The sequence below is a fragment of the Zonotrichia albicollis genome, chromosome 1, assembly GCF_047830755.1.
Source record: "Zonotrichia albicollis isolate bZonAlb1 chromosome 1, bZonAlb1.hap1, whole genome shotgun sequence".
Lineage (NCBI taxonomy): Eukaryota > Metazoa > Chordata > Aves > Passeriformes > Passerellidae > Zonotrichia > Zonotrichia albicollis.
Window position 1 is genome coordinate 96,227,852 of NC_133819.1, and position 16,781 is coordinate 96,244,632.

Sequence of the window (16,781 nt, forward strand, 5' to 3'; positions counted from 1 at the left end):
ACAAGGCACTGGATATCCTCAACTCCTGCTGCTGAACACTGCAGAAGCTGGAGTACTTCCTGAAGGCCCTGTTTGCTCTATTACATACACGCTTTATTTTCCTTAACAACTTTGTATTTGTACAAAGTATATGCACCATTTTTTCCCAATTCTGCCTTTGTGATGTATATATATATATAAAAGTGTTCTCCCATAGTGCAATGCTGGTTGCCACCTGGAATCCTCATCAGCCTATATAGCTGTATTACCTAGTTATTTCCTATACAAGCATATTAAATTTCACTGGTTACAAAGAGCATTTTGATATTAATGTTTTAATGATAAATAAACTGTCTTCATCATTTTATGTAGAATTTGCCTTAACAGCCTTTCAGTTTTGCTATCAATTAGTATGTATTTTTACCTCATCTGTAAAGTAGTCCCTAGTTATCCTTGATGTAATAAGGGAATAGTGCAGAGCTGATGCCATCATACCTAAAAGTTATTGAATTCACCAAAACAGAGAGAAAACACTTACTTTGCACATTCTTATGACCGAGGTGCAAATCCTGGAGTGTATTATAAACTGGTCTTTACAACCTATGAACAGATACTATAAGTCAGACAGAAATAGGAACTCCCTAGAGATGCTGTCCAAAAAAAGAAAAGTAGCCCCTGTGGAGTAACTCCTCCTAAGTCATGCTGCTGCTGCTGCTGAAAATATGCAATGAATCCATCTGCAGTTGGAATTTCAGATGCCATAATTCCCCTACAGAATGTTGTTTAATTATTTTATTATGCATAATAAATGTAAAATATTTATTTTAGCTTACATAATTATATTAAAAATGTATGCTATTTATTCTCAGTCTTATAAGACATCCTTCACAAGTCATACACTTAACAGAGAGGAATGCATGCTGTTTTGCTGGCCAGGCTGTTTGTTTTATCCAACTTCTACATCTTCTTATCTATGACTAAGAAACACCTCTGCATATTGCCTTCCATTCCCTCACCACCATGGGTACTCTGTGCAAAATGAACCATACAGTGGAGTCCCAGACAAATGAAAATTATTTTCTTTAATCACAGCAGAGGGACAACCTGAAGCACATTACCATAATATCAGTCCCACACTCTTGTGGTCAAAGTAGTAGCAAAACACTTTCTGCATCATGAAACTATGCCAGTGCTTCTCCTGAGCACTGCAATCCAACAAATTTGATCATGTGAGAAAAGCAGTCTTCTGCCTTTTGCATGCTCCCCTCCATGTAACTCAGATCCATTTCACTGAAACACCCTCCTCCCACACACCACAAGCATAAATTGCCTGAGAAGTTTTAGTAGTTATATAGAAAGTCAGAACAAATGGGAGTTAAATTTAAAACCTTACATATGAATAAATGAGATTTCCCTTTCTTAGACACATGCAAAAAACCAATTTAGTTCTGAAAATGCTGTATATCTACATCTTTCATTGACAGCATCAGACTTAGGGGAATTTTTCACTTCTGCAATCAGGTTAAATTCAAGTACCTAACTATGCTGCAGGTTTAGAAAGTCTGTCCACAGACTATACAGCCAACAGATTTAGAACCCTGTGTCACAGATGCTGTTCATTTTCAGGATGTTATACAGCTCTTCAGTGCTTATTGTGCCCATTTCCAAATGCAATGTTGCCAGTGTTACTCCACGATGGTGTCATCTGAAAAGTTCAGTCACATAACACATCTTTTTTAAATGACTAGGAAAAATAAAATAAGCATTGCATAAGTAATGGTAGTGCAGGGCCCTGTGAGACCAATTCTGTATTATAAAATTAGGCTGAACATTAATTAAGGGTGAATGAATATTTTTGTATGACAAAGCACATTGACTTAAGAATGGAGAGACATGCTGTGTGATTTGAAAAAGTAAATGCAAAGGAAAATCATGCATATTTTTATCTAAATGGGGAAAAACCTAAATTGAAAAACAAAACGTGAAAAATATGTAACCAAAAATACAACTAAATGTTTGTGTTTATGAATATTATATTTTGCTTCCTTCTGAAGGATTTTTAAAACTAGACTGAAAACATAATTTCAAATTGTAATTGTTACTGGAAGTCATATACTACTATCGAAAAGCAGACGTCAATTTCTTTGTCATCAAAAACTAGAGATGGAAGGGAACATTTTTCACAAGAATACTGAAGAACAACTATAAGCATATGCATACTATAGAGAATTTATAATTTGTGAGCTAAAAATGCTAAGTTAGTTTACCATTCCCCTCAGAAAACCACATCCATTCATGTCTTTTTCTAGTTTAAAAAAGAATGTCTCATGCTGTGTGCTATATAGGGAATAAATTGCCTTTTCTGTTCCATGCAGCCAAAATCACTCTTTTCCCCATAGTAACATACAGATGATTTCACTTCAGTTTATAAAGTTTATAACAGTTCCTAAATTCAGATTAGTTTCTTCCAATAGCCCTTTTTCTGTACTTCTAGCCAGGGTTATCTACCCTTTCACTCACTAGACTGGCAAGAATTTTTGCAGGATGATTATTCACCATTTCAGGCTGAGGAATTGAAAAGCTTGAAGTCAAGAATCTCCAAGAATGCTCTGAGCACCAATCAGCTGAATGGGAATAGTTTAAAATCTTGTACTTAGCCACTGTTTTAATTCAAGTGTCTCAAACTGCATCATAGAACAGAGATTAGTTATCAATGAAAGGAAAATTTGTATTAAGACTAACAATACTCTCCTCCATATCCCAACACAAAAAGAGGAATATTCACCTCCCTGAAAGTACAAGGCTCATTAAAGAGTCTGCAGTTGCCAAGCAACACTAAACAGCAACACATGAAATAGCCTGGATGAACTTACAGTGCAAGGGCCGAGCTCACAGCATCACAATGAGACCTCAACCACTAGACTTAGGGGTGAATTTTATCACTAGATCAGCAGATTTTAAAATCTTCATTTTAACATTTTCTCTCTGTGACACTTGCAAGACTACATACCATCTGCTGAACTTGTGCAAACAATATTATTTACAGAGTTGCTAAAAACTTTCCTTTAAAAGAGAAATACTGCATGACTTGACAAAGAGGCAACATGTGATTCCCTTAAAATTGTAGTTTAAAATGAAGAGTGAGGTGGATAGAGAGCAGAACATTTACTTGCCAACAAGGCTGGATAATATCCCAGGACTGTGGAAACTGGCAGGCACAAGCAGGACTGCTGAGCTAATAAATACAGCAGCCCCTCTATGGGCTCCTCTGCAGCTACACAAAGTGCCTCACTGCCTCTATGAACTTGCAGCAGCAGCAGCAGCAGCATAGCTCTGGTTCCTGCATCCCTACCAGATGTTTTTCAGCTGAGCTTGGAACACATTTCCTGCAGAATCAAAGCTTCATCAGCTGGTATCTGTAGAGATCAGCCTCCAAAGGTTAGGTCAAAATTGGCCTGTGAAGGATGGAAACTAACATTCTATTGTCATGAAACATTTATTTTTCAATAATATAAAAGCAGGGCATGCCCAGATATTTCTTGTTAATCCTGATAAAATATGCTATGCTTGCATATTCTCTAATAACCTCCAGTATTATAAAATACTCTTTAAAAACTTGCTATTTCTTGGAATTTATATCCCATACAGAAAACTCTTTATCCAAAGTAAAATGATCTGTCTTTCACTCAACAGAGCACTGGGTTATGCATGTGGTTATCCTGAGTGAAGGAAGTGCATCCACTCATTGGATGTGTGTAACAAACCCCAAACTGATTGACATCTACAACACTCCCAGTCTCTTGGGTCTCCCAGCCTAGGTTCTCAAACCCACTGTAACCCACTTCTCATTTCCTAGCCCTGTAAAAAGACTATTCCTGACAATTGGGATGATTCAGTTAAAGTGGATGACCACAAGATTAAGTGTCCTAAAACACACAGCATTAAAGACAGCACTTCTTTTAGCTTCAGTGTAGCACATCATGTCACAGTAATGCTTATATGCTCTCTCTTCACTCAATACAGACCTTTTAACACAACTGCTCTGACAAATGAAAACCACCTCTAATTCCTAGATGACTTACTGAAGCTGACAAAACCACTTCTACTTAAAAAGAAAAAATAAAGAAACAGTGACACCCTTAAGGTGGCAGCACAGAAACATTGCCCCCTCCCCCTGAGGTTATCAAATTCAGTTCTCTGCAGTTCTAGAGTGTGATTTAATGGGTACACAGTACAGAAGAGTTCACAGAACATTTGCCCCACACAAACAAAATATTGCAATGAGAAGTTTTGTACAGAAAATCTGTGACCACTGCAGAAACTTTCTGTACATGAGTTTTCTGTAAAGTAGCTCATAAATTGAATGAAAACAGGTATTATGAGAGCAGATAGGCTTCATTATCTAGTCTTGCTTTAGGCAACTATATTTAAACTTATACTAAAGGAACATTACAGTTGTGTGTTCAGCATGAAAAGAAATTAAAAAATGCTATGGGGGTATAATCAAATGTTTAACCTTCCCCTCTTGTGTGCATGCATCACAACACATACATCTAATCATATGCCATTTATCAAATATAATGCTGATTTTTAAGAACTTTTTGAACATCAACTCTTGCAAATAGCCCACAAAATCCTTCTATGGATTCCTTTATGGTACACATAGACTAGCCACCTCACTGCAAGGTATTAAAAGTATTCAAGAAGGTAGAACATGTGTGTTTAAGAGTAAAGATGCATTTAAGAAGCAACATGAGATCATTAAATAAGTAGTCTATAACGAACCAAAAACACCAGGTGATAAGCACCACAAGTAACCTTTGCTGTTAAATGTGATTCTTTTAAAATTTAATCAACTGCCCCAACATGGGGATGGGTTTTAGTGGTGTAACATGGGAGGCTTTGCCATGCAACCAACCCTTTGGCCAACTTTCATCCTAACACCCTGGCTAGCAAGGAAAAGGAAGAGAGCAGAACAACAAGACTCTGAAGAATTGTAACCAGCTCGAGTTGTTTCTGGTTCAAATAAGTGTCTGGTGAGTATTCAGGCTGGTAAGCCTTTTAGAGAACTTTTCCTTTCTTGGTGAAATGGTCACAACTCAACCAAGAAAAATTTCAAAACCGCAAATGATTTGAAAAGGCAATGTAGATAAGCAGCCTCACCACAGAGAATTCCAACAGACACTGGAGCAGCTGTGAAACAAACACTCAACATTAGCACTGTAGTGTTACCACTAAAAGGTTTCCCATCATTTGTTTTTCTTTATAAAGTAACACCTAAATACTGAAGACTAAGTTTTTAAATTTAGCTCCTAATTTAATATGCAATTACTGCTGCCCTGATGGTATTTTAATGGCAATATATTTTTATTGGTGACTTCAAATGAACCTCATCTGATCACCTTAACCCTTCTCTCATCATGCTTTAGTTAATGACTCATTACCTGTAGTCACACCAGGGACATCTGTAAGGCTTTTCTCCAGTATGGACACGCTTATGTCGTGTCAGATGCGATTGTGTTGTGGAAGCAAAGTTACACTCATCACATTTGAATGGTTTCTCTCCTAGAAGGTGACAAGAGAAGATTATCAGTTTTCATCTACAGAAAATGAAGACAACCCCCAAATTTCTGGCATATCCCTTGAGACAGCTTTTAGCCCATGTATAAACACAGTGAACACAAAAACAACATAAATTTGCAAATACAATGCATTAACTGCAAAATATGACAGAAACACATCAGTATCCAGCTGACTTCCCACAGGGAATTACAGCAGCAAAAAGGAGGAGAAAGAACAGCACTGAAACAGAGTAACCTTGGTTCTGGGTCTTACCCCGTGAAAATACCCTAACCAAGTGACAGGCATTTGTCTCACACCACATCTTCTCTCCAATCTGGGCCAAGAACAGCCCCAAAAGCAACACAGAGGGGAGGCAGAAGGTGAAAAATCACACTGATGCTTGTATTCAGCATATGGTTAGAAAGGAACATCTCCAGGTGAAAAGTATCTTTGTTTACATCTCCAACCTAAATTTTTAATGTTATCCTTTAAATAACATACATAAACTGGGACTGAGAATATGAACCAGAACTCTCTGCTCCACTCCCCCCTATCTTGCCTGTTAGTCTTCTGCCCTTGTGAATATTTTCTGAACAGTAAGGCAATTTCAGCAGAAGGACTTGAAAGGTTAATGAAAATAAACAAACAAACGAACAAACACCAACTACTAAACTTTAAAAGGGACAACATTTTCAGATGACTAAAATCCAATATCTGCTGAATGTACAGCTCCACTGAAAATTTCTAGAGGACTAATAATTGAAGAAAAGTAAAAATCTTTAGTCTCTAAGTTTCTACGTAAAAAGAATACTTTTCCTTCTACTGGAGGGGTCTACCATTTAGAAGATACTAAAACAAAACCTCATGACAGATGTACTGTGATGACTAGTTAAGACACCTACATCCCATTTTTCCAACTGGTTGTCACAGAAACATTCCTTGGGGCTTACAGGCAGATATAGTTACCATTTAGGGAGGAAAGAGGGTTTTTTTGTATGGAGAAGCTAAAAGCCAGTTCCTAAGTTACATTATTTTCACTGCAGTGTGCACGCCTTCCAATTTATTTATCTAAAAACTACATAAGGAATCAACATCCCTGACTTAAGAAGTCTGGATAAAACTGCTAGAAAGAGACATGTACTTTGAAGACTGTTCAGAGATTTAGGACAGGCAGTTTCAAATTGCACCATAAGCCTATTAGCAGGTGTAATGTGAAGTTTTTCAGACTGACAGAAGACACACCACCAGTATAACCCTATCAGTATGAGTGGCCTTCTGCAATCAGTAGCAAACGGCCACTCCCAAACAGTCATGCCCCAAGACAAATTTTTGAAGCTGTTTATAGCAGGAAACTCTGAAGATTTTGAAATAGATTTTGCCAGAATTCTGAGAACAGAGAGAAATACGCATTTTTCATTCTTGGAGATTGTTGGGGTTTTTTCTTCCCAAGGGAAAAAGATGCGCCAGGCCCTCAAGGCCTGAAAAACCCCTAATGCTGGATGGAAAGAGAACAGAGCAGCTTCTGAAAGCTCCATAAAGAGTTGGAATAATTGCTTTTAGCAGCTGTGGGAGAGAATACCAGCCTATGTTTTTCATTTATTGTTTCATGGGACAAGGAGAGGTGAAGGGGCAGGACACAAAGCCGAAGCCTCCATGCTGGACAAATTGAGACTGCTAGGAAGTACGTCTTTCATGCCCCAAATGGGGTTTTCTTGTCAGACCGTGACACTCTGCTCTGGAGAAGCTGATTCTCCCAGCAGCTTGCATGGTAGTGGCGGCTGCTTCAATTAAACTCTCGGGGAGGCCATAGACTCCCTAGCAACGTAACCTGTTCTTGAACTGAAGATTTCCCCTTCCGATTTATTTTATCATTTAGCATTAAAGAAGATAGCAACATTTTCAAGCCTAAGTAGTTAAGCCACAGGTATTTTAGATAACATACATACTTATTTTAACTGCTTTCATTTAAAATGCACTAGAACCTTGCCTACTTGCCCCCTTGAATTAAAAAAAAAAGGCAGATCTGAATGGAAAGGAGATTTTTAGCTTGCCATTTAGGGGAGAACAGATCAAATAAAGGTCTGCTGCTGTGCCAGGGCAGGGCCAGTGGGGCTGACAGCTGAGTGAGGGCCCATTGAAGCCAGGAGGGCTTGCAAATGCTGTCGTGACTGTAAGAAAAATGGTAATCCTTGCCCACTGCTCCAGGAAGTTTCTCCTTAGGAAATCCTTGTGGCGAACTGCTCCTGTCAAGCAGACTATGTGTAAATCTCACCTGACAGAAAATACATCACAGCAGTACCACACAACAAAAGCCAACTAAATGGGGAGGAAAAAAGACAGCCTAGCACAGCCTGTAATTCTTAGCAGCTGTACATAAGAAACAGTATTTTTATGGAAAAAAAAACAGGTTAATTGGTACATTTGAAAAAAACCTAAAAGACAACTAGGTATTTCTTTGGATTGGGTGATATTGAAGAGCATATTAGCTGCAGGAGCACTTCTATTTATTTGTTTATTAAAGCTTTCTACAGACCCATTGATTTCAGAATTTTTTGTCTTCCTTATCATGGGCCAGGATGCTTCTAATCAGACTTTGCGTCCCAGTTTTCCCTCCACCCTTCTTGCCCCCAGACATTTCAGGCAATACACATAATTCTTTTAATATGGGCTGCCATTAAAAATTCCAAGAAGACTCTTGTTCACCCCCTGTCAATGTTCTAATTCTTACACAATTAAAATTACACAAATAAAAATATCAGTATTGACAGTATTTTTTAAAACAACAGTATGTAATAACTTTAAAATAGTGTATCTATAACCATAAGGACAAAGCCTATTATATTTAAAGACCAATAAAGATAAAAAAATTAAACACCCCCCCCCCATTACCACTACAGAAGACTTATCTGTCTCTGACCATCTCTACCTTTGTCAATAACAAGCCCCATGAAAAAAAAGATAGGTGCCCCAAAATGATTCCATGGCCAAGCTCTGTGGAGGAACAAAAAAGAAGGACACACATTCCAAGATCAAGGACCCACTCTGTGGGGGTTTACTTTGTTTTCAACACAAGCACTTTCAAAAGGCTGCATTTCCTGAGCACGGGATTACAAAAGAAATGGCTTTGCATTTTTGAAAACACTGCAACCAACTTCTGTCTGAAGTGCATCTGTTGGTTAAGTCATCTGGCATGGAAATCGGAGCTTCAACAATCAAAAATTGGGGAAGAAAATGACAAAAGGGCCACTTCATACAGAGCACTAGTATATAAAAGCTGCTGCTAACCAGTGACTTCAGTTTTCTCTTTTTCTCTTGCTACTGGAAAATTTCTCTTAGGTAGGGAGAAAGTTTTAGAAGTCCAGGTTTTTGGTGTCTTTGCTGGTCAAGGGTTTGCTATAATCAATTTGCCAATCTGCCGTAAATATTGGTGTAAATAGAAAAGGCAAAATAACAAAGATGCTCTTCAAATTTCATCTCTTGCTGAAAAGAGCAATAAGTCTTCTTACTGTGCAGCATTTCCTGTGATATTCAACATTAAAATTTTTCTAAGTGGTGGTGGGGAAGTTGAAGGGAAGAAGCTACATTATACATACAAATTCAATGCCAGGTAATGTAACTACACATTAAAGTCAAAGAGCAGTTCACATGAGAAACAGAAACACAAAGTGAGTCACTCATCTGGATAAAAACACATATATTATTAAATTTTCTTTCTTTATTACATTGACCTATAAATGTCTTGAGATGAGTGAGCAGAAGCAATCATACAAACAGAGCTCTGTACAGTATAAGGTATCATCTTCAAAAATGCATGAAAATATTTGAACAAAGACACGATCTCCTTAAGCAGCTCCACAGGTTCATGGTGACTGCCACAGCAGTGCACACTAAGTGTCCTTACCCACTAACACTTTACTACTGTGATGTACTTCTATCAAGCCTGGGAAGATCCCACCACAACCAACACATGGAAAGCAAATGCAGACTGCTGATGTGTATAAGATGAGGATGGGGTTTTTGCAATTTGCAGGAGTAGTAACCAACATTAAAAAAGAGATTTCATGCAAGATAAGACAGGCTGTGACTGATCAGCACTGTGGGACTGGGTCAGCTACTACAGCACAACACGGAAATTTACTGGGAAACGTAGAAGAACAGGCAAACAAAGGAGGTGAGCAGGACAATAAGAGCAAGAACATAAAGAAAAGACATTTTAAAATGATGAATTTTTTCCATGTTTTCATTTCAAGCCAGAAATTATTAACCTTGCTTGTTTTTTCTTCCTAGTTGATTGTGATTAAGGCAAAATATTTAAATTATCTGATATTACATGCGTGTGTGTGTGTGTGTGTGTGCGCGTGTCTGTGTCTGTGTTTATTTTTGGTGGCTGATTTAGAGGTTATTTACCCTTTTTTGTTACAAAATTCAGGCAATCGTTTAATTCTTTGTGTAATTCAACTTACTCTAAATCCAGCAAAAACTATCTTTAGAAAGGTTTTCTTAGTGGAACAAAATAAGAATCAAAAAAACTTGCTTCAGGATGACTCAAAAGACGAAATCTTTTCCTCGCAGCCTTGTTGAGACACCAGAACTACATCTATGTTCCTGCAGCACCACAAACTACCCCTTATTTACCACACAGCACCTGCTGATACTGTGGTCCAAGTTTCTTAAGACAGTTTATCACAGCCTAGGCAGGCACAAGTGCCTATTGTAAAGCATTTCGCTGGCAGAGATGTAAGTATTCCTTTCAGTGTGATAAAATTCTGGTCAAACTCTGGACCACTCCTTAAGCCATTGCTTCAATTCACAAAACAGAAGTTTCATGGATATTTACATCGTCAGTGAAAGACTTTCAGAATACCAGAGACAGATTCTTGCAGAATACAACTGGAAGAAGGTGCACTCAGGTCATAAAATAATGTTGGAGCATCTTCCCCAGACAAAATCAGCCAACAACTTCACTTATTCTCTGTCCAAAGTGTACGTTTCTCATTGGACCAGGTCATCATTACAGATACAATGTATTTAAAACAGAATAAAAACATCAACTGGTAAAACAGCAGGAATCTCTTGATAGGTCAAATTATTTGTTCCTACTTTACAGTTGAGATGGCCTATATCAAGGAAATCTTTATGCAGATGCATCATGTTTACAAATATATTAAGTACTAAAGTTTTTCAAGTCTTAAAATGAATGGCTTTTTCTTCCAGTTCACCATTCCTGTGCTTCTTCACATTTAAAAGGAAAAACATCTCTTCAAGGGATCACATCCTATTTACCAAACTGGTCTGCATAGTTTGCTGCAAGAGTGAACGAGGCTCAGCTTTTTTAACAACAAGTTATACTTCATGTTGCCTGTAATATTTCCAAAGAAAATGCATCTTTCACAAGATAAAGGCATTTCTCTAGGTACAAAGAAAGAATCTCATCTAAAAAGAGAAGAACAGAGTAAGAAATACCAGAATAAAGAGTATCAAAAGTCGAAGTGGCTGGTCCTACAGCCAGTCTTCCCTTGTGTCAAATCTCTACCAGCAGCTGAACATTCCTCTGGGGTGTTGGGACATTTCAGGCCTTGGGGCTGGGATGAGAGGAGACTTGTTAAGTTGGTTAAGACTCCTTAACTACATGTGAGGATTTGTTCATTTGCCCTTGAGTCATGGGCCTCTGACAGGTGATAGAAGTAAATTTTGGATTGGAAGATGTTCTGTGTCAGCCCCCTTGACAGCTTGTATTACAGTAGGGAATTATTTAAGCCATTTAGAGTATTTTTGATACCTATCCCTTTCTGACTTGATTGTAATTGGCTTTGGCATTCTGCTTTGGGAAAATTGTCCCAAATGGAGACAGAGGAAAAAAAAAAAGGTAAAAAGAAGAGTACAAGGAGGAGGGCACGCAGCTAATGACTGAGATAAAGTTGAGCACTGGATGAAAACACAATGGAACCCATGTAAGTGCAACGATGCTAGCAAAGGTGGATTGTGTCATTCTCCTTGAAACAAATAGAAGGTACAGATAATTTTTCTGCTAAAGAATCATCTCTGATTGTTTGTGCCACAGAGGCAGATAAATGCCAAAAAGATAGATCCCTCTGCCTCTGAGATACTGTCCTATATAGTATAAAGTTAATAGCAAAGTAATAACGAGCCTCCAGTCCTGACATAAAATATAAAGTTATGCTTGCTAGATGCAAGCTTCATGATCTATAACCTGTAAATCCCTGTGATCATAGCACAAGAAACCTCTACTACCGGCAAAAGAAGGGCAAAAATGCCTTCAAAAACCTGGACAGCTTTTCACCAGGACTACACCATATTTTCAGCCTAATTTTGCACATAAATCAGGAAATAAAATAGATTTCCTCTTAGTTGCTGGCCTAATGATAATATATATATATATATATATTTGATGATAAAGGCTTACATTTTTGAGAAACTAGATCTGCACTCATATCATAGGTACAGAGAAGATAGGTAAATACAAGAATTTGCATTTCTTCTATATCCCCATCCTGAAAGAACTGTTTACCATTTGTGTGGCTGCATTGACTATGAGTCTTAGATATATGCAAGATCCCAATGTGTCACATGGCAGGGAAATGAAAAACAAAAGGCATTTCCTATCCTCTTGATAACAATGATTTATTTTTGCTAAAGAATTAATTAATTAATTTCTAAACCCACATTTGTTAAACTTGTTCCAACATGTGAAAAGTCTTCAAATCTCCAGAAAAATGGAAACTTTAATTACAACTGAAGCATACAGCTTCTATTCAAGTAGTTACAACTGCTCACGTTATCATTCAGAGTGTAATAATAAGATAATTTATTATATTTACTAAATTACTTTTATTGGTCACTTGAAAAATACAAACTTCCAGCAGCGAATGGGAACTGACTGTGGCAGTATTCTTCTACAAATTTATGTTCCTTGTTATTAGAAAAAAAATTTATGAAAGTAAGATTACTAACAGGACTTGCAAACAAATTTTGGCCTTGAAAACGCATATATTTTTTTAGAGCGAATCTGTTTCAAGATACTGACTAGCACTGAAAATCCTACCTTTCTGAAAGCATCAGACACTCCTCCAAATATGGTCGCTTTAAATAAACTAAAAACAGGATGGAAAGAATGGCTTCAGGCTCTCAAGAAAGAGAGTATCTGCTCTCCAGGAAATTACACATTTAGATGGTGTATGTCCTGAATGAAGATTAGTTTATACAGGGACATAATAAAATCTCCCACTGTGATTCCTTTACAAAATCCATGGAAAATTCATGATGTAACAACTGCAGCTTCTCATTTGTTAGCTATTTCTTTCCACTGTACATTAGACAATGGTCACTTAACTCACACTGTAATTCCTGATGATATTACATTATCCTCATGATAGTCAGTAAAACAGAAAAACTACAGTGGCTTAAACAGCAACCCTTGTACGTCTGTTTGAACAAAATCTATTCAAATAATCAAATACTTACAAGGAACTACTAAAAAGCACAATTAAGGTAGAATGTATTAATAAATGTTTAATACTTACACTTTTTCTGGTCTTCTGAAACTAAGAACCAATTTAATTTTGTCTGATATTAAAATTTTATAACCATGTGGTAGGAAAGCTTTACTAATTCTGGGAGAGAAATCTTGCTTTACATGCCAGCCATGTGGTAACTCTTAAAGTTGCACCTATTAATTACAAACTATCTTAAAATTACAAAAGGGCAACTGAAACAACACTAGCTTTCAACTACGCTTCAGTCCAAAAAAATGGATTAATTTATATGTAGTCTCTAATTTTCACCCAGGGATATTCTAGCAGTCTCTTGCAAAATCTTCACAGTAGGTAATCTATTTGGGCCTTGGAAAAAAAAAATTAGTAGACTTAGTATTCATTGAAAGAAGAAAGCCAGTCTCCATAATTCTACTTCCTTCAGAAAAAAATAAAAAAAACCCCAAACCCACAAAAAATACCCTGCACCCACCCCCAAGCAGTTATTCAAACTCCCAGCTAACAGATTTGACGCAGACCCTGGGCGTAGCGATTTCACAAAAATGAGAAAAAGGCAAAGCAAACAATGAGCCAATGTCTTATTTGTGCTGTAACGTGCTATGTGACTTGTGTTCCTGCCCAGTGCAGGGGGACTCCCTTGCTGGGGAGAGCACAGAAGAGTAAAGACAGCGTTACTGACCTGTGTGCTGCCGCCGATGCTTGGTGAGGGCATGGCGCGTCCCGCCGGCAAAGCCACAGAGGTCACACAGGAACGACTTCTCGCCTGTTGCAACAATAAACAGATGAGGGACTGCGGAGGTCACAGATCATTAAAACATATCTATCAAGGCTTTCAGGGTTACTAATTCCTCCAATCAAATGTTTCCATGTAAATATGTCAAATGGGAATGAAATTACCACTGCGGTTTATTGACTGTGATAAAATCTGAAAAGCACCACTGAACATAATTACATACTTGTCAGACCCATAAAAATTAGCTTTATTATCAATGGAATGGTTTTGTACAACTTCATTTCTGTTAGATGTCTTCCAGATGGGGCTGCTTTATGCACTTGAACAGTTTTTATGCATATCCTGATTTTTTACAATTCCCATACATCTGGCCTTTCTGTGCTGAGTAAAGATTGCCTGGAAAAAAAAGTTAATACACTGTATATATGATTCTGCTTAAATAAAATACATTTAATTTACTAACAAATTAAAGGTACTGAGAAATTTTCAACAGACTAGGTCACAGTCATCTTTAGTTACCTTCTATTTACTAATAAGTATTAAATTATTTTCTTGAACACAAGAAGAGTGCAGGCAACAATAAATGCCAAATTATTCAGTACCACTGGCAATTCAGAACTGTTTATGTTTTTAAAGTTTTCATGGCATAAAGAAAACAGGTCTGGGGATTGCTGCTGAAATTGCAGCAGAACTCACATTGTTCGTCTTTAAATGATAATTCTTCATTCCAAACCTCTGGACCAATTTGAGAGATTTTGGCAAGCTCACTGCTCATTAAAAGTGTATAAATGCCCTCTTTTTAGCCTTTTTTCCTTTTACAGAAGCTATGATTTTGCCCTGTTGCCTATAAATACAGTTTATCATTTCACAGCAATATTTTTACTCAATATGTACTAACATGCACAGAAATCTCAGTCCATAAAGGCCACATGGAAGGTCACTAAAAAGTAGAAACACTAGCCTCAGGTATAGTCTCAATAGCTTGAGATAAGACTGAAATTTTTAAATTTTTTTTTTTGAAGAATCCCATTAGTCATTTGGAGCCAAATTTTCTCCTTTCACAGTAACACAGCACTGAGGGGGCTGGTGGGGCAGTGATGCTGAATTCATTGAAACTAACAGTCTCCTTCCAAATCTTCCACGTGGGGAAGGAAATTCAGTTCCTACAAAAGATGGCTGGGTTAAGAGGTCTAGTGTCAAATTACCAAGCCCTCCTGTGCAGACAGAAGGATGGAAACCTCCATGCTGTTTATTTCCACATGACCAGGCACAGGAATACACGGATTTGTGGAAAGGCACAGTGCCTCAGTTAATTTTGGACGGTGCTCACATAAACAAGAGAGCATCTCATGAGTGGGAGCTCCTAGGAGAGCCTTGCAGGGACCAGGTGCCCTCTCCCACCATCGCCTCAATGAGGTCTCTGAGGAACCCCAGCTCCTCACCCCAGATGTCCCAAGTGAGGGAGTCCCTGGGCCCTGTGATACCAGGAGGAAAGCAATTCCAAAGTTTCCAAGGCAGCTTGAGTCCTACCACCAAAACAGGATGACAAAAGAGCTGATAAACCTCTGCCACGCAGCGAGGCTATGAAACACAATGGGCACATATTTCAGAATTTCACCATTTCAGAAAAAAGCAAATGGTGCATTGTTACTTTCTGCACCCAGATCTGGTCACATAAAGCAGACTGAAATCATACAGGACTTTGGGCTTTTTTCAAATTTTGGTCTGTTGGTGAGAGTATCACAGAAGAGTAGCTAAGGTGTGAAATAATTTTAGTACATCTTTTGGGAGTCAATTCCAGCAATCTGTTATTATAATTGAATCTAAAAAAAATATCAGAAAAAGCTGAACAAAAATCCATTTTCACTATCACATAAAGAATGCAGTTGTGCTAAATGATGTAACAAAGTTTGCAGAAATATCTGCATAACAATCACGCATAGCCTCAGCAATAATATTATTGACAAACATTTTGCAGTAAAATTCAAAGTCTCTTCTAGGCTAGGCTTTTCTTAAAATTACTTTATGGCATTTTAAAAATCAGGATCTTCAGCATGTAGCACTTCAATTCATCAAAATATCGAAGAAGAGGAATAGAATGACTACACATAATGCTTAATTATAATTAAATATTAATTTAATTAATTAATCAATTTTAAGTATAAATCTCTCTAACTAGCAGTAATGCCCAACACCCCAGCATAAAATTCACACTTTGAAGTTAAATGCTGTTCCATGCCTACCAAGAAATTGCTCATCATCTATATATTATCATAAATTAGCTCATGTTGTGTTTAACATCCAGGAGCAGACCTCAGTATGGCCTGCAGCTTCCTACACTAATGAGGACACAGAGCACCTATAGCATCTTTGCAGGCTCACAGATTTACTGGGTAGTTTATATCTGGGCCTTTGTAGCAGCTTTTGAACCACAAAGAAATCATTCAAAATCAAGCAAGGGAAAGTAGGGAAAGTGATCCATCCTATAAAACAATTTGCCAGTTAAATACTCCACACTCCTGTAGGTCGAATCTAGGAGTTCTCACACAGACAGGGCTCTTGAGGAAGGCTTTGGATCTGGAAACATGAGACTGGAGGAAATTTGGCCCCCACTTTTTAAAATCAGGAAAGGTGGTGATGCCTTTTTTTGCAACATTCATTTTCAATATTAATAAATTATGTACCTTATTTTTTGTAGGTATCATGGTATTCATACAGCCTTCTCCAGAAACACAGAGAGAAAACTTCATCACCTGTGACTTTAAGTTCAGTTGCACAGAATTTCCTAGCCCTGAATCTTGATGGGGGATGAATCCCTCATATCTAGACATATTTCATTTGATGCTTGAGCATGTATTGATACATTGATGTATTTTACATTCTTCTGGATATACTTAACAATTTTATCATTCCCATCTCAGAATTTGCGACTTTTTAACTTTTAGGAAAATGTAAAGGCAATATTTCACTTGCTGTGCAGGGGGCTGATCTAACTT

General features: G+C 37.6%; 1 protein-coding gene across 1 annotated transcript in view; it reads right to left on the bottom strand.

The window, feature by feature from the left end:
• The window catches only part of ZNF407 (zinc finger protein 407), a 336,446-nt gene that overhangs the window by 119,318 nt on the left and 200,347 nt on the right, over window positions 1-16,781 (bottom strand). The window contains exons 6-7 of the mRNA XM_074547690.1: window positions 13,732-13,815; window positions 5,424-5,544 (exon numbers count right to left, since the gene is read on the bottom strand). Of these exons, the coding sequence (XP_074403791.1) occupies window positions 5,424-5,544; window positions 13,732-13,815 (205 nt within the window). The remainder of the gene's footprint in view (window positions 1-5,423; window positions 5,545-13,731; window positions 13,816-16,781) is intronic.